General features: G+C 35.4%; 3 protein-coding genes and 1 pseudogene across 9 annotated transcripts in view; 3 read left to right on the top strand and 1 right to left on the bottom strand.

Moving 5' to 3' along the window:
- Positions 1-2,173: 2,173 nt before the first annotated feature.
- Positions 2,174-4,520, bottom strand: PNM1 (Pentatricopeptide repeat (PPR) superfamily protein). Of its 3 annotated transcripts, none has more exons than XR_844134.1 (2): positions 2,734-4,519; positions 2,174-2,614 (listed from the first exon to the last, which is right to left on the bottom strand). XR_844134.1 is itself a non-coding variant. In XM_011039939.1 (2 exons), exon 1 carries the CDS (start codon positions 4,406-4,408, stop codon positions 2,855-2,857), a length of 1,554 nt encoding a protein of 517 aa, XP_011038241.1. In that variant the 5' UTR covers positions 4,409-4,520; the 3' UTR covers positions 2,174-2,351; positions 2,829-2,854. The 3 variants fall into 3 exon arrangements, 2 of the variants coding, with proteins under 2 accessions (XP_011038241.1, XP_011038239.1); XM_011039939.1 differs by having other exon boundaries at positions 2,174-2,351; positions 2,829-4,520; XM_011039937.1 differs by having other exon boundaries at positions 2,174-2,330; positions 2,829-4,520.
- Positions 4,521-7,058: 2,538 nt separating this feature from the next.
- LOC105135298 (uncharacterized) lies at positions 7,059-7,799 on the top strand. Its single transcript, XM_011040120.1, has 2 exons — positions 7,059-7,461; positions 7,738-7,799. Exons 1-2 carry the CDS (start codon positions 7,059-7,061, stop codon positions 7,797-7,799), a joined length of 465 nt encoding a protein of 154 aa, XP_011038422.1.
- Positions 7,800-9,966: 2,167 nt separating this feature from the next.
- On the top strand, positions 9,967-13,755 carry LOC105135297 (methionine aminopeptidase 2B-like; annotated as a pseudogene).
- A 2,913-nt stretch (positions 13,756-16,668) lies between these two features.
- The window catches only part of LOC105135177 (probable receptor-like protein kinase At1g11050), a 25,619-nt gene continuing 15,580 nt past the window's right edge, over positions 16,669-26,707 (top strand). The window contains exons 1-3 of one of the 5 annotated variants that reach the window (XR_844133.1): positions 16,669-18,826; positions 19,747-20,036; positions 20,149-20,600. Coding sequence is in view for 4 of the 5 variants with exons in the window: in XM_011039933.1 (XP_011038235.1) it covers positions 16,872-18,826; positions 21,697-21,721 (1,980 nt within the window). In the remaining variant the exon portion in view is untranslated. Of the gene's footprint in view, positions 19,277-19,746; positions 20,037-20,148; positions 20,601-21,696; positions 21,737-26,707 lie in introns of those variants that run through there. The other 4 variants (XM_011039933.1, XM_011039934.1, XM_011039932.1 and 1 more) reach the window with 4 other exon arrangements.

Below are 26,707 nucleotides of genomic sequence, written 5' to 3'. Positions count from 1 at the left end.
TTACCCAATTTGTCCGCCTTAAGAACAGTAGAATCTGCTATTTCCTCTTCATATGGTGATGTGTCTTGGCTCTAGGTCAATCTTTAGGTTCTGCTTTATATACGGTAAAAAGCGATCAGTGATTAGATTATGTAATAAAACTGGTAAAGGTTTATTGTTGTTGCTGGTTGTTTCTGATAAATTTACATGTTTAAGTAATCCAAGGGTTTATTTTTAAGGCTACTTTTGTTGAATTTAAAAGAGCACAACCTCTGTTAATTCTCTACACTTCTCCTTCGATCATGAGCTCTTGGTTTATGACTCGTTTAAGGTACTAAGGTTGATGATTTAATGATGACATTTGATTTTGTTCATTGGGAATCTTTTTATGCAGATTCTCACTTCTGTATCTCAATTTACTGTGTCCTGGCGAGATACTTCCCACGCGTGAAGAGATTAAGTTAAGTTCAAGAAGAATCCTTTTGATTGTGTGATCGTCATGTAAATTCTATTATGAAGTCTTGTCAGGAGGTTCATAACTCGGGTTTCTTTTACTTTTTTGAATTAAATATTTTGAATTTTAATTTTATCTTTTAATATTTAATATAACTTTTTAATATTGAGTAAGATCATAAATTTAGCTAATTAACTAAAGTTTACCAAGATGAATACAATATAATGTCATCTCAATACTTATATATATATATATATATTATTTTTCAATTTAATTTTTATTTATTATGAATGATTTTTAATTTATTTAATTAAATGCGTATATATATTGTTACTTTCAAGGAAACATTACTGGTTGCAATACAGAAATTGTATGTGACAATGTCAATGACTATTTGTATTTTGATGGGTTCATCCAACGGAGAAGGCTAAGGTGGAATTACAGATATCGTAAAGCCTCACACTCTTAAGATTACTTAAAAAAATATAGATAAAATTATTCTTAACCAAAATGTAATATAAGTTTTCCCAAAATTTATGTATCAATCAATATATTGTATCTGTGAGGTTTAATAAAGCTTTCAAGTTTTTAGGATGTGTAGTTTGATTTTTCTCCATCATCATATGATGATTGAGTTGGATTTTAAATTTATTTTTGTATTTTTTACTGTGTCGATATTAAAAGTAAAGTTTTAGAAATAAACAAAATATTACTTTAATATATATATTCATTATTTTTATTAGAATTAACTGGGTATCAATCCCAACTCCTCATTGGTCATTGTATCAATTAAAAATTTAAAAGCAATCAATAACTCAGGGGATTTTCTCTCTTACCCCAATTAACTGCAAGCATTTAACACTAATAAGTTAACACTCCATCTCTCGAGCCCCAAGGATACCATCAATTTTTAGGAAGATTCATCTCAGCACCTTGTGTCTCTATGATATTACATTTTTAACTGTATTTGGATCCGTTTTAAAACTTTTTTTGTTTTAAAAATTATTAAATTTATATTTTTTATTTTATTTTTTTGATGATTTAATGTGTTGCTATCAAAAATAAAAAAAAAATAAAATTATTTTAATGTTTTTATAAGTGAAAAACAGTTCCACCGAGCACCCTGTAAAGTTAACTAGAAATCACAGATAACCAGACATGCAGATCACACATTATGACCGCAGAACCAGTAGTATTGTAGCTGTAGATGGACGCCCGAAGAAAAAGGAAAAAAGAAAAAAAAGGCATGAAGAGCCATGGCTTGATTTTATAAAGAAAGTCTGCTTTTTGTTTGGACGAGAAGACTAGCAATATCCACCAGATAACCAGTTGACTAAAGATCCAAACTGATAGCAAGTTGTAACTTGAGAAACGGTTCTCATCCTAGCATCATGAAAACTTGTATATGCATTATTTGCAGACATATAATTAAAGGCAACCTGAAGGACTTCCATTTTTATCAGTAAAATCTCAGATATCACATGGCGCAATTTACCAGCATCCCAGTTCATGCCACTTCGACGTCCAGGTGAAAATGTCAAGTTCTATGTCCACAGACTCGCAAGAACCAACATCAGTTCATAATGGTTATAATTTTTGTGAGCATTTCCTTGCTATCCAACAGGAAAACTTTCGTCTGAGAGGCATACATAAAACAAAGTATTGCATTGACAGATTACTCACAACACAACACAACCTCAAACATAAATTGAACAGGGGTAACCATGAAATCATTAATGGAGAATAAGTTCTTATAAATTGACAATAATATCAGGAAGTCCATTGATTACATCAATCTCAAACTAAAATGTAAACCATGTTTGAATGCTAAGATAAGTTACCAAGGGAGAATTCGACCTTTCATATCATCCTAATATTTATCGGTGCCTCTCTCAACCTACAAGACACAGGATTCAAGCTAAGAGAAAGGGTGAGGTCGCGTCGACTGATATCTATTTAGCGGAAAACAGGCTCGTCTGAATTAAAACAGTTAAAATGAAGAAATTCAAAAGCACATGCTCCAAACATTATCAGTAGAGTGCGCGGTAGAAAAACACTGTAGTTGAAGGAAACGGGCAAAGCGCAAATGATCATGCTATCAGACCTCAGAAATTTGCAAGTTCAATGAATTTGGTTCTGACCGAAAATATACTGCTTATACTGTTTCAAGCACATGTGAACCAGAAGAAAAATTTTATTCCTAGCATGCAATAACAACCTTCAAACAAGATTGAATCTCAAAACAAACAGTAGTTCTGACCGAAAATATACTGCTCATACTGTTTCAAGCACACGTGAACCAGAAGAAACATTTTATTCCTAGCATACAATAACAACCTCCAAACAAGATTGAATCTCAAAACAAACAGCAACCAACATTGCCATACATCCTTACTTGATGAAATATGAATTGGATAGAGATCAAAGGGCACGGCGCATCCCCTTCTTGGGCTTCTTCACAAAACTCAATCTAATCTGCTTAAGCCGCCTCCTCTTCCTTGCCATTTTCTCTGGCAATGTCTCCCTCTTCTTCTCTTTCTTAACAGCCTTCGGTTTTTTCATAAACTTCGGATCCACCCTGTACTCTTTGGGTGTCACTGTCACCCCATTGCTCAATGCTTCATTATAAAGAACATTTGCTTTATCAAGACGATTATGGGCACACCACTTCCCCATCAACAAATCATAAGTCTTGATCCCAGGCTTGCACCCATCTGCCTTCATCATCTCAAACACGCTCATAGCATGCTCAAGCCTCTCGATCCCACACAAAATCTTCAAAAATCCATAATAAGCCTTCTTATCCAGCTTATCACCATACCCTGCACTCTTCATTCTATCAATCATCTCATCCCCCTCACCAACTCTCGCTGCCTGATACAAGCTCCTAATCAAAACAAGAAATGTAGTCTCATCTGGACAGCAACCCCATTCCCCAATCCTAGAAAACAACTTCATTGCATCCTCAGTTCTCCTTACCTTGCACAGATTACTAATCAACACATTAAAAGTCTCCACATTTCGTGGAACTCCACGAATATCCATTTCCATCAACACCTTCTCCACCTCCGACTCCAACCTAAAAGGATCCTTTTCCCGACAAAGCTTGCAAACACAGTCAAGCATAGCATTAAACGCCATTGTACCAATCTCAAAACCACCTCTATACATCTCCCCTGCTAATCTTTTAGCCTCCTCTAATTTCCCATCAACACACCAACCTTTAATTAACAAATCACAAATACCATCATCAGGAAATATCTCATTAGCCAAATTCTTCACCATTTTCTCAGCATAACTTGCATACCCATTTTCACACAACTTCTGAACTACAAACGTAAGACTTTCCTTGTCTCTCTTAAACCCATAATCCCTCTCCATTCTCTCAAAAAACCCAATGACCTGTGTTGTCCTCCCTGCTCTCACAAGCCTATCAATCATAGACTCAAAACACTTAACCCCAGCAACACTTTTACCTTCAACAAGCAAATCATGGGCTGCTTTAAAATCCTTTCTTCTACCAAAATAGTCAACAAAAAGGGCCAAAGACTCGTCATTTTGCTCAAAGTTTGCATCTTTAATAAGCCAATCGTGAAACCCAATAACTGTACGGCCTGCATCAGGAGAAAGCTTGAGGGTTTGCAGGACCAGGGAAGGTGTTAAAGCGTTGTTCTTTGTTAAGTGCGAGAAGGAAAGGTGGAGCCTTTCTGAGATTGATAAAGGATCAGTGTTTGGGTCTCTTGAAATCTCAGTAGATAAAGACTGAACTATTGCGGGATCTGGACTTTCAGTGTTGCTAGGGTTTAAGGTTTGGGAGGAGGAGAAGGGTCTTTGGGAGAGACAGAAGGGTAAAGCTGGGATTTTGGGGTGATGGGCAGGGGTAGAACGCAAAGAGAAAGTTATTGGTGGTGGTGGAGAGGAAAGTTGGTAGAGGCGGAGGAGATGACGGAGGTTGAGGGAGGTTAAAGGTGGCATTTTGCGGGGGCTAGAGCGAAGCAGTGGGGAGAAGGAGCTCAGATCATAAACCCTGAAAGCGTTGTCCTTGAAAAACCTATGGCTTTGTGGACTTGGTGAGGGTCAACCCAAGCCCAAAGTACTTCGTGAGGTAGGTCAGACTGTGTGTATGGGCTTGGAAGGCTTCTGCGCTAGCCATTTTAAAAAGATTTGGAAGGTAAGTCATGGCTCTCGAGAAAAATAACTCTCACTTTCTTGCATCAATAAGCAGCGGCTACAGCAAAGATCTGATCGAGAAATTTTGCCTTTTGACCTCCTCCCTGAAACAGCCTCTCATACATCTCAGCGCAGCTGATGTTATTTGAGACTATTGGTTTGAGTAAATACTTTTATTTTTGACCAATAACAAGTTTACTGGATATCATACATGCTTAGTGCAAAACTGCTCGCTATACATCTCTAAGTACTGAGAAAATTAAATTTCATTTATTAGTAAAAAAGATAATGAGATTGCAAAAAATATCTATAAAATCATGTAAATCATAAACCATCTCCAATTAGTGATATTCATGACGTGATTGCAATTGATTTAAGGAGATAATAAAACTAGTTTATATTTTAGGATATGTATAAATAATAATAATAATAATAATAATGCTTAGATTCTTAGATGAATCACCTTTGCAATTGGTACATTTATTCCATGTTTCTTTTTTTTTTTGGGTTAAACAGGGATCTTAATATTATTTTGCTATATTTTTTCTATGTATTAATAATCACATACTTATATAATTTAATGTTATGAAATATATAACTTTTTTAGCCATTTTATTATCAATAATACTTTTAACAATAATATTAACCAAATATTTTTTTAATTATTTTTATTTAACAATAATTTTAATTGTAATTTTAACCAAACACATGTTTTAATCTTGTTAATAACATCTAAAAATATTTTTTAAAATCTATTTTTTTATACCACAATTATAAAGACCACTACTATATTAAATAAACATTTAAATAATATTTAAGAATATGATAATAATTATTTTTTAAATTATTTTTTATTTGAAAATACATAAAAATAATGTTTTTTTAATTATTTTTTATACCAATACATCTAAATAAAAAAATAAAAAAAGTAATTTCAAATAAATAAAATCATAAAATATAGTTTTAACAGTAAAAATAAACCCCATTAAAAAGCTCATATGCCCTTTCTTGTTTACACTAAGTACATGACATGATGCACCATCTGTCATTTACTTAGACAAACAATGTATAATCTACCGTAATAAATTTTAGCCATTTGTGATAGATGAAAAATCAAGTTTAAGTAATTTAAACCCTAAATCATAAATTTTTATCAAACCAAATATAAATAAACCTTACAGGTCTTTGATCTAGTTTTTATAGCATCATTAAACCTCCAAAGTCCAAACCATTTGCATTGAACTTCCTTTCTATACGAGCTCACTAATATCAATATTAATTTTTTTTTATAGTTATAATATAATATATAGGATTTTTTTAATGACTTTCTCTCTTATTTTTTAATATTTAGTAATTGAAATATATGAAAATAAAGCTTGAATGCTGAAATGTCAATACCTAAAAGTACAAGGATCAAATATATACAAAAATAACACATTGAAAAACCAAATTAATTCTTTTTACATTTAATAAATTATTTAAAAAACATTATAAATTACTATTATAATTCAAATGCAGGTGGAGAGCTGCATTGTTTTAGTTTTTTTCTTAAACAAAAAAGTAATTTTTTAGAAGGAAAAAAAATCTATACAAATTTTAAAACAGAAAAGGAGATGATGTGCAAAAGAGGCGACAAATTTCTTTGTAGTGGATGATTCTTACATTCGAACAATCCAACGGTAATATCCCCAGAAGAAGCTCAATGTAGGATCTGCAAGGCAGCAATGGCATTGGCCTGCCAGCCTGCCACTGGTTTTTCTTTTCCAATTGGTAAGTGAATGAAGTATGATTGCTCACAAAGAAGCCAACTTCCGTGCAGGACAACTTCATTTTTAACAAAGAATCAAAACCAGAGCCTCAGCAGCAACACAAAACACAGCTCAGGAAAATCAAAGGCTATTATATAAACTGCCTTGCAATTTGTCATCCACCATACTTGCACTGGTGACTGAACAGTGACTTATACTTGAGTTTTCTAGGCCCTGCAAAATTAATTTTCAGAATCGTTACTGGAGTGAAATCCCTTATGCGCGACATGAAATGGCTGCGGCAATATAAAATGTAAGCAATTCAGCCATCTTTAACATCATGCCTTTGCGGGAGCAAGTACTGTAAATTATTAGTGACAATCCTTTGTTCAGGGTGGAAAGACGGCATTAATGAGATTGCATAGGAGAATATTTTTCCTGTTCAAGGAGGACAAGTTACCGAGAGTAAACATTACAAAATAATTACACTTAGAGCATTTAAACAACAAAGATAACAGCCAATTTTTGAAGTGAAAACCGATAATGGCGATGGATAATGCAATGCAAATCACTTTGGTTTCTCCATTAAGATTGTCTTATGCAAGGGAGCACCGGGTATAATTAATGAACAACTTCAAAGCAGCTCCAATCAAACAAATTAGTTTAAAAAGTGAATTCTAAGCAAAGAAGCTAAGAGCCTATCACCCATGGCTGAGAAGGAAGGTGGAGTTGTCGCAAAGGGTCACGAGGAAGGGCTTAAAATGGCTATCTCTCTTCTTGAGGAGTTTGGACTTCCCCTGGGACTTCTCCCTCTTGCAGATGTGATCGAAGTTGGTTTTGTTAGTAGTACTGGATACATGTGGATCGTCCAAAAGAAGAAGGTTGAACACAACTTCAAGATGGCCGGCAAGCTTGTGAGCTATGACACTAATATAACTGGCTATGTCAGCAAAAAACAGATAAAGAAACTCAAGGGAGTGAAGGCTAAAGAACTCATGTTATGGCCTCCAGTAAATGAGATAACCATTGATGATCCACCCACCGGAAAAATTCACTTCAAGAGCCTCGCTGGCATCACCAAAACATTCCCAGTAGAGGCATTTGCTGCTGGTCAGTAATGCGCATCAAGAGTTCTGTAATTTCACCAGCTGCCGCAGCAGTTCCACAAGCTATATATATCTAAAATACAGCTTCCTTCTGTTGTATTTTATTTCCTTGTCCATTTTGCAGTTCTCTCACCAAGGAATGGTGAACGATGCAAAACAGTATTGAAGACGTTAAAAGCAAACTACAATTCTGATAAAAATAAAAATAAAAAAATAAAAAGAGATGCTCCTGTTAGTTGTAAAAATTACCTTTAATGCACTTGACGAATTCTTATTGCAGATGCTTCTACTGCCTTCAGAGCCAGTCTCAAGTCCTTGGCCTCTGCAGAGATGGACATTTGAAACAAAAATATATACTTGATTACTACTATCCCTTTCTCATTGTACGGCATAACAAACATCCATGAACCACAGATAAAATGAGGGTTTCTCTTGGCAAATATTTCCCTCAGAGTCTCTTGGAGGACAAATGCAACAAATCCAAACAATCGATTCTGCTGCTATGGAAGCTAGTATCTTTAACTGATCCAAAATTAGTCCCCACAACTGAGAACAATACAAGATACTATATCATCATAACTCTTTTGCCTTGGAAAAAACACGGTCCAAAATTTTCTCAAGAGTGTCCTATACTAGACCATAAACAGATAGTTGCATGCTTTTCACCCTGCGTTTTCTTTTTTTTCTTTCCCTTTTCTTTCCAGATAGTATTACTGAGTACCAAGTAGGCCAAAACGCCAATAATTGACAATAGTAAATGTTCTGCAAATCTGCAGAAATTACAACGAGAGGAAGTGATCTGCTAACAGATCAGTGCCCAGAAACAAAATTGTAATCCAGCAAAAGAAATTACAGAGCGTAACCAAAAACACAGCTAGCAAAAGTGAAATAAAACTCCGCAGTTTGAACACTGGACAACAATAGCATGTGAAACAGCCTGAGCCCACAAGAAGAATGAACCAAGACTCTAAAGAAACCTAGCACAATAGCTGCCAAAACAATATTGAAAAGAAAAACTAGCTGGAGCAATTACTAGGTCCTCAGCATGTAGCACTAAAGTGCTAGTTTAATGGTTGCATGACACACCAGCTGAAAGATTCAAATGTGAATAGCATTGTTATTGTAACAGTTCAAACCATCAGCAACAACAACACAAAGCAATTACAACCAATCACACGGTATAAAAGGATAGCAACAACTTTGCATTGCGGGCACCAAGTCAAACACCAGCATTCCATGGATTCATTATCCTGTCAGCTTTGCTGCATTTATCTCTGCTCTCATCTTCTTAATTGCCATACAACCATTGACAAAAGATGGAGGCATAACACTAAATCCTACAACTTTCTCCAGTAAATGTTTTAGCAAAAGCTTCGTGCTCAACTCCGACTTCCCATTCCACCATTCTGTTGCCTGAATCTCAAGCTCTCTCTTCCTATATACAAGTATATTTGGTAAATGCTAGGACACCCGTGTACAATTAATAAATTTAGCTGGTGAATCTGAGACCTGACGAACCCCCTTCTTGCATAAGACCAGCTCTAAAAAAAAGTTAGCTTGGAGTTAAATTAATACGACCCTGTTAATTTGATGATTGAATTCATGATTTAGTCGATTCAGTAAAAACTAGTTTTTCTTTTCTTTTTCTTTTTTAAAAGAAATAATGTCATTTTAAGTTTTTAACATGTTCTTAATAAATTTTTTTTTAATTGACTGGGGTTAATTTACTAACTTAAACTTACATTAAATCCAATAACTTTGTAATTGTTTAGCATTAAATCCAATAACTTTGTAATTGTGATTAGTTTCATGAGAAATATCAAATAATAGAAAAAACCTTTTAAGATGAAATATTTTGATGAAGATGTAAACTTGATGGAATTCTATTAATTATTAATTTCAAAAGAAAACAGATTTAAGAGTTAAAAGATATCTGATTGATTTTGTTTAAAAAGTAGTTTAAAAAAATGATTTTACCATGATGAATTGATAACTATTACAAAAACAATAATAATGAACCAAAAAAACAAGTGGTAATTCAAACACAAATCATGGAAATGATTACAGACAAATTATATAGAAAAACTACAACCTTCACATGACGGAAAAGACAAAAAATCTACCTCCATGCTTAAACCTTTAAGGTGATTTTTCATCTATTTTTACCTTGAATTTATTGTCTTAATATAATATTAATTCATAATTTATCGACCACGCGACCAACAAATCCTTTACAAAGCTGTTAACGCACTCCCTGTCGCGTACAATCCAAAACCTAAAATAGTTTCCAGTTTAAACTCATACTCTTCATATAATCATCGATCACTCATTTTATCTCAAAAATATTAGGACATGCTCGATCTCACATTCACTTCTCAGGTAAACAAAAAATCAGTTTTTTGGTTATTTTTTTTGTTTCCTAAATGATTCAACTTTTTTGGGTTTAAATTGAATGATTTTGAGGGTCAAAAAAACATGTGAATCTTTTTTTTTAAAGGGGTCTTTAATAATGGCAAGCGAGGACTTGAAAACCCAAGTTCCGGTTGAAGAGAAAAATGGGAATTTAGAGGCTTCGGTCAGCAAGGAAAACGGTGAATCTTCTGATGTTTTTTCTGTAATACAAGAAGAAGAAGGAGGAGTGACCAAAGGTGATTGTTTATTGTTGTTGGATTATGCTTAAAGTTTCTTAATTTATCGGTTTTTGTTCTGTTTTGTAGCATAAGGAAAGGGTTTTACCTCCTGGCGTAAGTTTCGAAAGAACTGAAAGAGTGAAGACACGATCTTTTTTCTTGAAATGTTGAAAATACAATCTATCGGCAGAGCTGTCCATATATAGAGTTTGTCATTATTGTATTTGCTTGTTAATTTGGTTTTGAGAAGAAAGACACTGATCACATTATCAATGTTGGGGAATCCTGTCATATGAGAATCAATTCATTGTTTTATATCTGCGTTTTGCGAGATATAAGTAAACACTTGATGGTATTTTTATCTCAATTGAGATGATTTGATGATTTCATTTGGTAATGGTGCTGACATATAATATTGTGTGCATTTGGTAATTGTTTTCTTGCAGAAGTTACAAAGAAAAAGAAGAAGAAAAACAAAAGCGAGGACATATAGACATCTTTGATTCCCTGTCCCTTTGAACATTTGCTTTCAGTAGCCCGTGATCTTTTTTTTCCCCCTGTAATCTGCAGGAGAAAAAAGGAATTGGCAAAGCAGACTGATCCACCCACTATTCCTGTCGTGGATCTTTTCCCTTCTGGGGAGTTTCCTGAAGGTGAAACCCAGCAATACATAGACGAGTGAGTAAATGTTATTATTATTCTTATTCTTTTTCCAATCTCTTGATTTCAATGATTACACTTTTGAGTATCTGTGGATTATTGGATTCACTGCCTGCCAAGATTATATTGCTGCTTTTTTTTTTTTCCTGAGCTTGACTAGTATTGCAACAGTATAGGCTCAAATACACCTGAAGTTTAGCCAAAATCTGTAGCAGTAGACCAGAAGACAATGCATACTTGATACTTTGATTTGTTAAATGAAAAGTGATACATGTTTTTGTATGTTTCTGATTTATAATTTTGAGACATGAAAAATTAAATTGTTTATCAAACGTATTGTGTATCCCATAGGCATCTTGTTTTTTTTTTTTTCCAACTTTACCTGTTCTGATTATTTCTTATCTTTTTTCCTGCCCATGGGAACTTGATCTTTTAGTAATTTGTGGAGGAGTACATCTGAAGAGAAAAGAGCATTGGAACATCTTGAAAAGCCAATGTACAATTCAGATCGCCAGGCAGCAGAAGTTCATCACCAGGTTGCTAATAGATCTTATGTATAACTTTATTCCGGCTGTTTTTGGTATCATCTTCTTGAAATTCTGTCTACTTGTTTTTAGGTTCGGAAGTATATGAAAACATTTTGAAGCCTGGAATGTTAATGACTGATCTCTGTGAAACCTTGGAGAACATTGTTTGTAAGCTAATATGAGAGAATGGTCTCCAAGCTGGCATTGCATTTCCTACTGGATGCTTTCTGAACTGGTAAATGCCAACTTTATACCCTGGATTAAATAATTCGGAGTCCTTTTTTTCTTTACATGGTTATATTTTTATTTGATTTCTTTTCCATTGTTAGTGTTGCTGCTCAATGGACCCCAAATACAGGGGATAAGACTGTGCTTCAGTATGATGATGTGGTGAAATTGGATTTTGGCACCCATATAGATGGTAAAAACTTTATTGCACAACCTTTTTATAGTTTAATTCATATGTTTTCTCAGAATGAAGTTGTTGGTTCAATGTGCTACCAGTGTCTTTCCCACCTAGAGCCTTTATAATTAATGTGATTATTAAATTTGTAGGACGTACTATGGATTGTGCATTTACAGTGGCAGTCAATCCTATGATTTATCCATTACTTGAAGCTTCATGTGAGGCAACTAACATGGGGATCAAGGTGCTGACCTTTGATCCCTGAAAATTAATTTTGATCTTGTCATTACCATGTAACTCACCCAAGTTATTTTCATCTCATTCTTAATGTTGACCATTTAGTTTTTCTTCAGTGAGATTCAAGTTTTACATTAAAAAGGGCAATTTTTGTGCTTTATTGCTTCCCCATGAAAAATTCACACCAAAGTATCTTTCTTGCTTTCCCTATTCGCCTGCTGACTCCCTTCAAAAGTGTGGTGTTTGTAGCCTGCCTGACTTTGTTCTTTTCTCCACCTGTATTTCCATTGCTAGAAGAGTATAGAATCTTAAAAGGGGTTTCTTTTAGGAAGGGGAAGATTTTACTGGGTTAAGTCAGGATAGGGGTGCATCATTGGAGAAGGGGCTCTAAGCAAGCTTTTTCTCCTTTAGAGGATTAAGGACTTCATTTAGTTTCTTTTTAATTGTTTTCAAAACCTTAACCACTCTAGAAGACTTTGCAACTTGTGGTTAAGAATTGATTTTTATTTAATTTTTCAGGAATCAGGGATTGATGTGCGTCCATGCAATGTTGGTGCTGCCATCCAAGAGGTCAATGAATCATACGATGTTGAAATTAATGGAAAGGTGTTTCAAGGTACTATGTCTATTTGATGCCGTTGTTTCAGTTGTTATTTGGTACACTGTAATTGTGTGTGTATTTGATTATCTTTTGTATCATCACTCCAAAGATAATTTTGTTAGTACCTGTTTGGTATTGTGGTTGAGTAATTGAGTTTGTGAGAACCAGGTAAAGTAAGAAGTAGGTAACCCTTTCAAAACCATAGTTTTGAAAACTTGATAAACTTAAAACCTTGGTTTTGATAAAGCTGAAATTTAATGTTTTTTCAATACCATGGTCTTAGATGCTAACCATGGTTAACTCAATCCCAGATAGCCTTCGGCAAGTAAAGTTTCAAAAGTTGCCGCGTTATTCAGGAGTTTGATAGAACTGTTAACAACGAATTAGCTGATTGACAGTTTTATGTATAATTCCATTTAATCTTTAAAGATTGTGACTCTGTTGGGAAAGAATGAGTAGATTGGAAGCTAGTCTCGCAGAAGTTTTGTTCTTATTTTCCCATCTAGAGCTTCTGGGTGTATGAGGGGGTCCTCAGCTGCTCCAGTTCTAAATCGTGCTGGTCCATTTTTACCCATAATTGATTTATCATTATTTGACTGTTCAAGCTTGATTCAATGCAAATATTGTGTTTCAATAATAACTTTGTGTAGGGTTGAAAGATAAGGAACAACTGGTGACCTTGCACATTCCGAATCAGTGAAAATGATTATACTTTTGGTTGTTCAATGTATTTTTCTTAATGGATGATGAATCCACACTGAATATCATGCATGTCCGTTGATTTATTATAAAATCCCCTGTGAATACATATTTGTGTGTGCACTAACTTCAAGTGTCATCGGCAGTTAAGAGTATGCGTAACTTGAATGGCACAGCATTGGCCCCTACCAGATTCATGCCGGAAAATCTGTTCCCATTGTTAAAGGAGGGGAACACACAAAAATGGAAGAGGGTGAATTTTTTGCAATTGAAACATTTGCATTAGCAGGTAATAGTTGTTTCATATGGCAGGGAATTGATGTATTTTTTTTGAAAGGGATGACACTTGGAGGAGAACATTGTGATCTAGGGTGTAACGAGACCTTTTCTGCTGTGCCTGTAGGGAAAGGATATGTAAGAGAAGATCTAGAGTGCAGTCATTACATGATCTAGAGTGCTACTCGATATCATGCTTGTTCTGTGGCAAAAATGAATTGGAATATCTATCCACAACTCCAATTTATGTTTTTGTTGTTAATTGTGGACTGACACCGTAGTAAAATTACTTAGAGAAGTAGCTCTATGACAAAAATAATTGGTGACAAAGGAATTAACTGCATTATAAGAAAAGCATTTGAAAGTAATATTTTGATTTTTCTAAAAATTTGATGCAAGAAAAAGGCATAGCAGAATTTTCTGTTCAATGTAACATCTTTCCATTTAAATCTGTATCGAGTAGGGATGATGACAATGGACATCCACAATGACCCTATTACCATCATTTCTAGGAGAAGGGTCTGTTCGCATGAGTTTTCCAGTCAATTCTTTCTCAGGTTTGTTCTCTTTGACGAATTAGATTCAAGGAACTGCAATATAGAGGAAGAATCAATTTGCAGTGATCTCGATTGCCTATCTTCATCAAGACTAAATCCGGGTGGCAACAACTTTCCGTGGAGTTTCCAAGCTTGGACGTCTCTATCTGGACAATTGAAAGAGACTTGAATCATTGAAGTCACTTCCATCGAATCTAATTTATGCAAGTGCACGACCATGTAATCCACTGGAAACACTACCAGGTAAATTGGAGGTCTTGCGATCTCTGGAATTAAATGTTCCCACTTTCCAAGGTTTAGTTGAGGATCAGGTCAGCAGGGCAGTCAGTTGCGGGTGGATTGTTTCGATTTGGTCATGAGTGGAAAGGTTCATCACTAGATTTAACGTAGAAGACAAGTTTAAAAAGTCTAGACAAGTCCAACGAGGTTTCTGGCTAAAACAGAAAGGATATATTTTTTTATCCGACCAGTGAAACCAAGCGATAAGCATGCACATCCAAGTTAGATAGGACACCAGTCTCTGCCGTCCATAGCCTCTTTTTTTTTTTTTTTTGGGAAATGTTAATTTGTATATAAGAAAAGGGCAGAGATCTGCACAATACTACGAGGGGTATGCCGCAAGGAACATCCAAACAACAACAATTAAAGGAGAAGAAAGTTACAATGCAAACCGAAATCTATACCTCTACAGGAGGACAGAAAAGAAAAGAAACAGGGCAGATCAGAAACTACAACAAAAGAACCAAAACACAACGTCCAGGAAGAAGGACATCCAGAGAGATGGAAGCCAAAGTCACTAACAGGCATTCCCATGCCTGACCTGCCAGGCCTATACTTGTGTTAGCCTCCATACATTTTAAAAGTGCAGGGTATTAGGCTTTGATCCTTTTCCATCAGAACAGTTCGGATAGTCTGGAAAATATCCTCACCAAGTTCTTATGTAGTAGACCACTAGGTTTGATTGAAGATCCTAATGTTCCACTCGTACTAGATGGAATAGACAGACGTGGAGAGGATACCATAGCCATTAGTAGGTGTCTTCCACAAGCGACAAGCAAGCTCAGGAGGAATCCAAAGAAAGAATCATGGACCTGTAAATCTGCTTGCGTGCAACTGTTGCTTGCCAATTGTCAAGTGCAGCCCAAAGCCGAGGAATGGTCCGTGATTGTCACTGCCATTAAGGGAGTTCTTTTGTCTCTATCATTGAGGTCATAGGTAGTCAGTAATCTTGGCTTCAATCGATCCTTTCCATTATAGCGGCTAACTTCGGTTCATTTTCGTGGATTATTTTGAAAATTTTAATGATTTAAAATTTCATTGAGATGACTTTGTAGGGTTAATATCAAGGATTTTTTTTAAATGATTTTTTTAATAAAAAATTAATCTAAAATTAATTTGATATTTATGTTGGGTTAACAATCTAATAACTCGGATTATTTTTCAGTTTAAAATTTTTATCAATTTGATAACTATATTTTTCAAAAAAAAAAATTTCATCTGGATTGATTAACTCTTTTTCTAAAATAATTCTAAACATACATTTATTGTATTGAATTAATGATTAAAAAAATATAAATTTCTAATAGGAAGAAGATAGCAAAGCTTACCGCCGGAGACATGCTATATAGATATTTACTTCTGTGCATTTATTTTAGATTTTTTAATATTATCACATCAAAATCAATAAAAACTACTACAATTTAATATTTTTTAAATAAAATATATTTTTTAAAAATATATAAAAAAAAGTAATTGCAATACTAAAAAATAATGGGAAGACTTTTTCAATAACATGTACGTAAACAACACTGAGAAGGGAAAATAAAAATGGAAAGAAAGTACATTTTAGTGTTTAGTTTAGTGGTGGAATGAGTTTATCTTCTTTAATTGTATTTAGATTCGATTAGAAAAAAAATGAAAAGAAAGTGATGAAAAATATAGAAAATAATAAAATAAATAAATAAATAAATAAATATTATAGTTTGATATTCTGTTCAGTGGATCGAATAGAATTTCACCTTGTCGACATGGATAAGAAGAGCCACAAGATTTCATCTAATGGTTGCAAAAATGCCATGTCAGCGAACTTATCTTTGAGTTGACACTTCCTTAACTCAGCCAAACAGTCTTCCTTTTTAAAAAGCATTCCAGCTTTCGCCCATGTCATGCCCAACCACCATTTACTCCAAGGTCAAAGCAAACCCCACCTTTTGTAGCGCGTGTAGTCCACTCCCATGCATTGAAACTGTAAATCAAGGCAACAGTTGTGTAAAAATATTTAAAAATAATAATTATTATTATAATACTAGATAAATTATATACATTAATTAATGAACATAAATAGTATTTATATTAAAAAAATATTAAAAAATATTTTTTTAATGTTTTATAATAATTTAGATATATTAATAATTAATATATTTTTAAATAAAAAACATTTTAAGGACACTTAAACAATTCACGTATATATTAATGAATTAAACAAATACATTCCATGTAATTTAGGACACCGTGAAATTTTTTTCCCTTTACCTGAATATTTTGAAATTTATTCCGAAGATTTTCAAACTTTTTTTTTTTATCCAAATTAATTGGGATGATTATTTTTTGTTTATTTGAATGGCGCTAAGTGTGCTAACCGGCTGAACTTCCAGCTGCACCAACCCTTGAAGCGAGTGTTTGACCAGAACTTTCCCTTTCTTCTTCCATATGATTTCTTCGTCTTCTTCTTCCTCTCCTCTGCAGTTCCAGCCAGAGCTCTGAAGCCAAGATAACAATAAATCCTAAGCAACCCTATTCTTAGCAAAATCAAAAGCTTGGCATGGGGGGCAGCACTAATCTTGATTTCTTAAGGTTTCTTGTCTTAATATCATTCTGTCTCCCTCTCACCTATGCAGCAGCAGAATCCTCCACTTCAAACATATGCCCTATGGACCTTAACTATGTCTTAAGAATCCCATGGAACAAAACTCTTTGTCGAAACTTCAACCCTCTTGCTCAAAATAACAATTCCAACTCCACAAGCAAGCCCCCATGTTGCCAAACCATACTCTCCCTCTTTGGGGTTGCCCTATCTCAACATCTCAAAGGAACCTCTCTTTTTCAACTTCCAAACTTAGCTACCTCTAGTTCTTGCCTTCAAGATTACCAGTCAAAGCTCAGCTCCTTTTCTCTTTCCGACAATCTTGTCTCTCACTGCTTCAACCCTTCACAGTTTGTTACATCACCTTTCATCTGTGCCCGTATAGAGACATCTCAAGACTGGGTTGATCAACTTGGTAAGTCGACTTCTCTTGATTCAGATTGCCGGTCTGATCTTACTGATCTTACAGCTTGTGATTCTTGTCTTAGAGCTGGTTATAAAGTACAGTCGTTGTTGTTGGCTGCTGATGGTAATACAACTCATGCTCAAGATTGTTTTTACTTTGCTGTTCTCTATGCTGCTGGTATTGTTAACGAGTTTGGTCCTGAAAGTGATGGTGTTGTTTCATGTATATTTGGTTTGGAATTAAATTCAAGAGTTGGTTCAGCTAGCAATTCTCATTCTGCTCTTGTTTTTGGCTTGACTGGTGCTGGTGTTGCTATTTTGGTAATGTCTAGCTTGTTAGGATTGTATCTTTGGTATGATAAGAAATGGAGAAGGAAAAAAAATTTAGGGTTTGGTTTTGATTTAGATGAACAACAAGGGTCTAGGCCTAAACTGAGGCCGAATACAGGGTCAATTTGGTTTAAAATTCGGGATCTTGAGAAGGCAACAGACAATTTCTCGCAGAAGAATTTTATTGGGAGAGGCGGGTTTGGTTTTGTTTACAAGGGGGTTTTATCTGATGGGACAGTGGTGGCTATTAAAAGTGTTATAGAATCTGATTTTCAAGGTGATGCAGAGTTTTGCAACGAGGTTGAGATTATTAGCAACTTGAAGCACAGGAATTTGGTGCCACTCAGAGGGTGCTGTGTGATTGACGATGATGTAAATTCTGATGAGAGAGGCAATCAGAGGTATCTTGTTTATGATTACATGTCAAATGGGAATCTTGATGACCATTTATTTCCATCATCGGATAATCAAATTCAAAAGCAATTGTTAAGTTGGCCTCAAAGAAAGAGCATAATTTTGGATGTGGCAAAGGGATTAGCTTATTTGCACCATGGAGTCAAGCCTGGAATATATCATAGAGATATCAAGGGGACAAATATATTGTTAGATGCTGATATGAGAGCAAGAGTTGCCGATTTTGGGTTGGCAAAGCAAAGTAGGGAAGGGCAGTCTCATCTTACGACAAGAGTGGCTGGAACTCATGGGTACTTAGCACCCGAATATGCTCTTTATGGTCAATTGACTGAGAAGAGCGATGTTTATAGCTTTGGGGTGGTTGTTTTGGAGATAATGAGTGGGAGAAAAGCTCTTGATTTGTCTTCTTCAGGGTCACCTCGGGCTTTATTGATCACAGACTGGGCCTGGTCATTGGTGAAAGCTGGAAAAGTGGAACAGGCTTTGGATGCTTCTTTGTTGAGAGGTAGTGATTCTTCAAATTCAAATCCGAAGGGGATAATGGAAAGGTTTGTGCTGGTTGGGATTTTGTGTGCTCATATAATGGTGGCTCTAAGGCCAACCATTCTGGATGCGCTGAAAATGTTAGAAGGAGATATTGAAGTTCCACAGATTCCAGATCGACCAGTGCCTCTTGGGCACCCTTCGTTCCATGCTGATGGCAATAATTTCAGCATCTCACCAGTATTGAGTGGACCAAAATTACAGCCTGGAGACATACTTAGGTAAGCACTAATGTCCTAAATGTCTTTCTTCTGCATTACCTAATGGATCTAGAGAGGTGGATGCATGCATGTGGCAGACCTCTTTCGCGAGTTAACCTGCATATTCAAGAATGATTGGTAAAGAAGATGAATTTAAAGTGTGTTGAGCCATTGAACTGTATAGTGCTCCATATGTGGAGATTAATTCCTGAGCATCTCAAGTTAAGAGGTAAAGAGTTTAGGGTATCATTAGTTGTGGTAGAATTTAGTCAGAATTACAAACACGGTGATGCTTTGATGTTCTGAAGCACCCAAAAATTGTTGAGGCTCGGTAACCTATTCTTATTAGGATTTTGAAGATGGACATGAACGTACAGCGTGTTTTTAATCTGCTGCTGTTTATGAAATCATTGACTTAAAGCATCAGTTTGTATATAATTGATTGAAAGGCAATAGAATTGGAATTTAACAGCTGCCTCTATCTAAGATAAATTGCTGAAAAAATACAAATTTACTCCAAAATTCTTAAAAGTCTTGATAAAATGCTGCTATTGGGATCAGTTTTCTTCTACTCGGTTCTTTGATTAATGAAATTTGCTTCATTCATCCTGGAAATGAATGGATTCTCAGTGAAGCTGCAGGGACCTTAACCCTACATCCATGTTATATATCAACATATGTTCCCTACTTTCCATCAATATATGTATGCATATAAATCCCACCATGGCTACTCAGCATTGGTGTTTTTGTTTTCTGTTTATTCAAGTTTTCAATATATTTCTATCACTTCCCATTCATTTGGTCGTCTGTGCTTTTCCTTAACATGGATATCAATGACTAGTCCAAGCTGCCAATGTCCAACATTGATAAATTGATAATATTGACATGTCCCTTTTTCTGGATCATTGTTAATATTGACACTAAAGAGAAAATTACAATAGATCTTCCAAGTGGCCTGAGACTACAAGAGGTAGCCATATTAAGACTAGCCAACAAAAAACTTCAAATCACCATTTTATGACAACAACATTGCTTGGTAGACCAATGCCTGACAAAAACTAAAGCCAAAACAAAACTCAAAAGAGGACAGTTTGAGGCTGATTTCCAAAGCCTAAGAATATGAAGAAGTTCAGCTTCATTTCCAGTCGAGCATACCGACAGAACATGAGAAAAATACAAGCGAAAGGCCACACCAACAATGTAATGAGGCTGATAAATTGAAGGCTAAAAGGTACATAACTGTCTTGAAATATGGGTCAAAATGCTAGTAGTCCTTGAACTAAGATTTCTATATTACTAGTTCTTCAACATGTTGTCTGATTTAATTTGTAATGCTGCTTCAGAATCAAGGCTTAACAATTTGCTGCTTCATTACAAGAGAGCTTCTACAGCTACCTTTGATGTCTTTAATCAGTCTGTAGCTGACTGCAGCACTTTCTGCAGTGGAATGAGACACACAGGTAGATCATACTTTGTTGCTCATATTTGCTGATAAATCTAGGTGTCATTGACTTTGGTCCTTTGTTACTATAATGTGGCCGCCGTAGAGGGTCTAGTGCCGATGGCTTCTCTGCTTGAGGTTGTAAGGAACTTATTCATCAATTTCTAACGTGTGAAGTTGAACCAAACCTTAAAGGACTACAATTGTTTAGTTTCTTGCCGGTAGGGTATTGGTCTTGTGACCTCATAATCGATAGGTGCAATTTTGTACGTGAAGAAATACCTGTGCAGATGGCACTATGGTCCAGCAATTGTTTCCACACATCCAACAGAATTTTAAGCATCTCTTCTTTCAGAAAGCTTTAAGATGTCAAGTATATCCTTATCATTCCGAGCAGGAATTTAAAGTTGAAAATTATCAAGTCTCTGCCACTCCCAGAATCTTTTCAAAAGGACTAGATTTTAGAGGGTTCTTGAATTTTGAGGAGCTGATCAGATACATCGTAAACTAGTGAATTACCAAACCAAGATACGATCTTTCTGATTCCTGTGAGTGTTCTACTCAAGAACAGAACTCTCCTCTCACCTCTAATGTCATTTCTTCCAAGTCAAAATAGAATAAAGAGAAGCAAGTATTCTTTAGCTTCTGGGTTAGCTAATACAGCATCTGGAAAAAAGTACACCTTGTTTTATCATTTATGCCATTCCTCAAACAGTGTTTTGAGATTGTCAGGCCCTGCAACATCAGGATTTCCACTCCACAGTAACTTTGCAAATGGATTATGAACCTCATCTGCTGGATGAATTCCATCAAAGAAGAGATATTCACTCGCATTATAAGCATAGACCATGCTTGAAACGTCTATCCGGACCAGCGCCGCAACATGGCACTTTTATCTCCTTGAAATCTTCACATTCAAGTTGCGACAATCAAAATTAAAATAGGTATAGAAGGATTGGAAACCAGTCATACCCTGAACCTGAAATTTAGGATAGACTTGTGTTATTTGAGAAACACAAGCAGGAAATTCTGAATTGACATGAGATATAAACATACCTTATTCGGTGGGATGGTTTATTCTTTCACTGTGAAGTGTAGAAATCAAAATTTGAATACTTAAATCTATTAAGCCGTCTCTCAAGCTTTTTAAGGACCTTAGAGAGTTCTCTATTGTGTAGCTTTGTCAGAACCATAACTTAATCCATTCAGCCTGAACTTCTTGTTCTAGTTCGTTTGAGTGCTCCTAGGAAAGGAAAACAGCCCAATGCATCCAAGTTTGAAATTCCAAATTTCATCCTTCCTTATATACTTCCTGGAACAGTAAAGCGAAACCATATATAGACTATGATCGATTTGAAAAACAGAACGAATGTTTAGGTTATTAGCATATCACTTGGATACCAGATGTCAGGTTGCCGATACCATCCTGATGTACTCGTTTCTGTTGTAGGATTGAAGCACAGTGGAGTTTATAGTGAAAGGTACAAAGTAGTCATTGCTTCGAACGATGAACAAGTAAAGAGCAGAGGACAACAATGTCTTACCTATCTTATCGCTTAATTTCTGCCTTGGTAGATTCTCCACTTCCTTAAAATAACGTAGTTGTGTTTTAAGGTCTATCACCTTTTCAATGAATGGGAACAAATGGGAACAATGTTAAGATGCAGATCAAGTTAATAATGCTGGATTTGCACCAATAAGCAAATTCTACGGACTATATAGCTGTGATGAACAACAAGCCTAAGCTAAAACACACACAAAAAGAAGGGCTTAATCAATAAGATCATGTACTTTTCCTTGTTGAGTTTCCACAAGGGCACCAGTTTCTGCAGATGCAAAGTTCACTCCATTCATCAATTGATGATTACCGGGTTGTAAATATGATTGACATCATAAAACTGCAACACGTTTTTAGAAAAAAAAACAAAAAAAAAAAATTATTTGTTGGGAACAAAATGCGTGGAATGGAATCAGAACATTCTGGATAGAATTTAGGCGGATATTTTTGAAACAGTGCAAGATTTTTGAATGGAATAAAATCTATTCGAGTTTGTTTTGTATTTTAAAATGGCATAAAATATACTAGTTATTCTGAATAAAACGAAACAGAATTGGCAATCTCGGATATAATGAGAAGAAAAGACAGCTCCATGAGTCAACCTTTTGTCAAGCAAATTACTTTTATGATCCTCCAAGTTCTAAATGTTAATCATTTTAACCTCTATATTAAAATTCCTTGCAAATCAATCCTTATATCATTGACTCATGGATGTTTAAGTCCCTCTCCAGCAAGATTGAAAGAAAATCGAGGAAAAGAACTCTTAGATAAAAGTCAACAAGTTTTAATGGATTAGAGGGTATGGAAAGAAAATTTCACAGATACTGCGTGTTTTTTAAGGGAAAGCACAAAGCTGAAGACAACAGAAATGTATGTCACCTGAGGTTTCTTGCCGGTTATTGTGACAAGTTCTCATTGGTAAATGTCTCGATCAACTTTAAGGAAAACAGCTGATCATGGATGCATGATTTGTTTTAAGAACTTGCTCGACAAGAATTTCCAGGGAGCCAGGAAAATCGTAAGAGATTTCCGAGGCTATGGCTCTGTAAGGATATCTGCCTTGCCTAGACATGAAATACACTGAGAGACATCACATAAAACCATTCCTTGCATTCTTAAGCTTGTTGGAATTGTATGTTTAATTGTTAGGGAACGGAAGATATTGAAGAAATAAACCCAGAATTACCAGCAACAGGACAGGCACATTAAGATCATCAGAATTCCCTAATGTGTGTAGACTTTAATAGCTTTCTAATGAGTCACAGATTCTCAAATGGCATGAATATCCTTTCAAGAACTTGCCATTGTCCATTCAGAGGAACTTATTAAACTTGATATGTGCTGCAGCAAAGTTGAACGACTTTGGACGAGATAAAGGTATGATCGTCATTTTTTTTCCCCTCTTTATTTTTTTCTCTATTTAACAGGTCTGAGAGGCACCAACCTAGCTAGATCTGCAGGCAATGTGAACTTCTAAAGACTTTCATCTTCAGTCATGTAACATTGAAAGCCAATATTTTAAATCAGGGCATCTGATGAAGTTCTGAACTCATAGCATGGCTTTGAGTTTTGATGGTAAAGAAGAATTACACTTTCCTTGAATTTGTTACCATTTTCACTGATAACAAATACATGTTCGAGTTGAAAAGATATCAATTAAATTTTATTTTGAGATATTTTTCTATCAAAACAACATTCTAAAAATCAATTAAAATGAAATAAGCTTGGACACAGGGAAAAAAATAGGATGAAAGTTGAAGAACTTTTTACATGATAAACTTTGTCACTAAACGATATTTAGAAAAGGAAAATTAAGGCAAAGATATATTTAATTTTTTTCTGGTTGCATTTAATTTTAAAGTCTCTTGAAAAACACAATCTAAATCTATATAGACCTGTTTATTTTTGTGGTTGTAATGTGTTTTTACAAAATTTTAAACTTTATTTTTATTTTAAATTATTTATTTTTGTTGTACTAATATTAAAATTAAATTTTTAAAAATAAAAAAATATTTTAATATATTTTAAAATAAAAAAAATATGTTAAAAAACAACCTTCATTACCAAACACTACCATGATATCAAAACTATAACATTTTCAACATGGCCAGCAGCCTAGCCGGTCATTGCCGTAAGATACTGAATGCAACTCTCTCTCTTTCAGTTTATCTATCTTTAGCCATCTGTCTGAAAAAGAAACTGTAACAAAATTCACTGAGTTTGCTTAAAAGCCAAATCATTTTCAAATAATCACAAATATCAGAACTACAATTTCAGCTGGGAAAGACTCAAACTTTGGCAGATATCAGTTACTGCAAAAATTTCCAGAATTTTATAAGTTTAAGCCCTTCTGTCTATCCTTTAAATAGTACATGTCTGTATAAATCTATGCACTAAGAGATGCACGCTTATATTTCCTGCATTAACATGACCTCACCTTCTTCTAAGTATGACACATGATGTCATATGCCATTTTTTTTAATTGTAATATGCAGACGAACACTGATTTATTTTTTTTCCTTGATAGTTTATTACGACTCGAAACTTTCTTATTCATCCTTCCACTTTATAGGCATGAATCAAACTTTATACAAAATATTGTGCAAAGCATACTGAGTATACTGAGCCCTGCATTATCGTCTACTACAATGAATACACGTTTGGTTAAGCTGGGCTCTTATATGGATCTAGGGTCTAATGATGTTCGCATCATAGGGATTTGTGGGATGGGAGGAATAGGAAAGACAACTCTTGCACGAGCTTACTACAATCGAACGTCACCCCGATTTGAGGGTAGCACCTTTCTAGCTAATGTTAGGGAAGTTTCATCAAAAGGTGGCATGCTAACTTTACAAGAACAAGTTCTTTGCGAAATCCTTGAGGCAGAAAATGTGAAAATATGGAATGTGTATCATGGAACCGAGATGATGAATACTAGGCTGCGACGTCAACGTGTTTTGATAGTTGTTGATGGATGATGCGGACCATTTGAACCAATTAGAAAAATTGGCTGGAAAGCGTGATTGGTTTGGTTTAGGGAGTAGAATCATCATAACAACTAGGGATATAAATGTGCTTGTCAGGCATGGGGTGGATAAAATATACATGTCTGGGGGATTAAATGATGATGGAAAACTCCAGCTTTTTAGTTTGAAAGCCTTCAAAACTAACCATCCTCCAGAAGAGTATATGACACCGTCAACTTTGGTTATAGATCATGCGAATGGCCATCCATTAGCTCTTGAAATATTGGGTTCCTTTTGTTTGACAAGACTTTAAAAGAATGGAAAAGTGCATTAGATAGAATGAAAGAGAATCCTGACAAAGAAATTCTGGATACACTTCAAATAAGTTTTGATGGACTCGAGGAAACGGAAAAGAAAATATTCCTGGATATAGCATGTTTTTTAAAGGGAAACGACAGAGATCACGTAGCAAAAATGGGGGACAGCTGTGGTTTCCACCCGGATATTGGATTAAGAGTTCTCATCGATAAATCTCTCATAACTGTTTCAAATAACAACACTCTATGGATGCACGATTTGCTTCAACAAATGGGCTGGAAGCTTGTTCGGCAAGAATCTCCAGAGGAACCAGGAAAACACAGGAGGCTATGGCCTTATAAGGATATTCATCGTGTCTTTGTGGGGAATTCTGACCAATAATGTAGTGATATTTACTTATAGAAGGGTAAGCTTATTGATATAATATTTAATATGGTTCAGTAAAACCATCTATATTCACGGGAGATAGTCCATATTATTAGAGATTAGAGAAAGGTACAAAACAAATACATAGAGTAGAAGAATCACTTCACTCAAACTCTACTCCCAGCTCTCATTGCTGAACTTGCAGCTGCTGTAATAGTAGCAAGGCTACTGCCATTGCAATTCTCTCTTTCTCTCTACTCTCTTCACATTCTCACAATCTTCTGCTCATTTTGCTCTCTAAAATCATGCCTCTTTTATAGGCATCCATGGTAGTTCCTTTTGCTCTTTTATCAACAATGGTGGTCATCTAACATTTACCTACTTTATGACTTTTGGTTGCTGCACCAACAACCCTTTTTGACAATGGATGGGTGCACATGGTTGGTGCAACTCCAGCTGCAAGCTCTTAACAATGGCAACCCTCTCCTAAAATAGTGCTGCTACCACATAAGTGGCAATATCCCAACAATCACCCCCTTTGCCATTTATATGAGGCAATTGTCCTTTTTTTCTTCAGCACAGGCTTGCATCTTGTAGCTCTTCCAAGCTTACCATTCTAAGAGCATCTTTGGCCAGGTTTACATAGTACTTGCCACGGTTTACATGGTACTTGCCACCCCTTTCAATCACCAAAGTCACCAAAGCACACCTTTTCTCACATAAAAGGATCACTAGCAAAACCTAGAGCTTCTCTCTCCTCTCGCCGTTGATTCTTTCTCTCTCCGCCGATCTACCATTTCCAGCCGTTTCAAGCCGTGAAACCACCACAGAAACGTGCGTAGCATCCTCTGAAGCAAAACCTCGGCAGTTTTGCACTTTTTAACCGGTGATTTTGGCCGGAAAAAGGCCGCGACCGACATCGGCCAATCGACCTTCAAGTCGTCGATTCTCCCTCCTCAGCCATCAACGGCCAACGAGACCACCACCACCAGATTCCTCGTCCTCAGATCTACCAGAATCGACCATCTTTTGGCAGGAATCTCACCGGAAAATTTCGCCGTCGTCAACAGTAACCGCGCGTGAGCCACACGCGCCGCTAGTGGCATTTTCGTAAATGTTTGATAAATCCGAGGGTATTTCAGTCTTTTGCCTATATAGGGGTACTCAGGTAATTTTCTATGATATTTTATGATATTTTTATATATAAATACTTGTAAATTTTTGCACATGAAAAAAAAACAAAAATAAATCAA

The sequence above is a fragment of the Populus euphratica genome, unplaced genomic scaffold (assembly GCF_000495115.2).
Source record: "Populus euphratica unplaced genomic scaffold, PopEup_1.0 scaffold72.1, whole genome shotgun sequence".
NCBI lineage: Eukaryota > Viridiplantae > Streptophyta > Magnoliopsida > Malpighiales > Salicaceae > Populus > Populus euphratica.
This window is presented reverse-complemented; position numbering and strand designations above follow the sequence as displayed.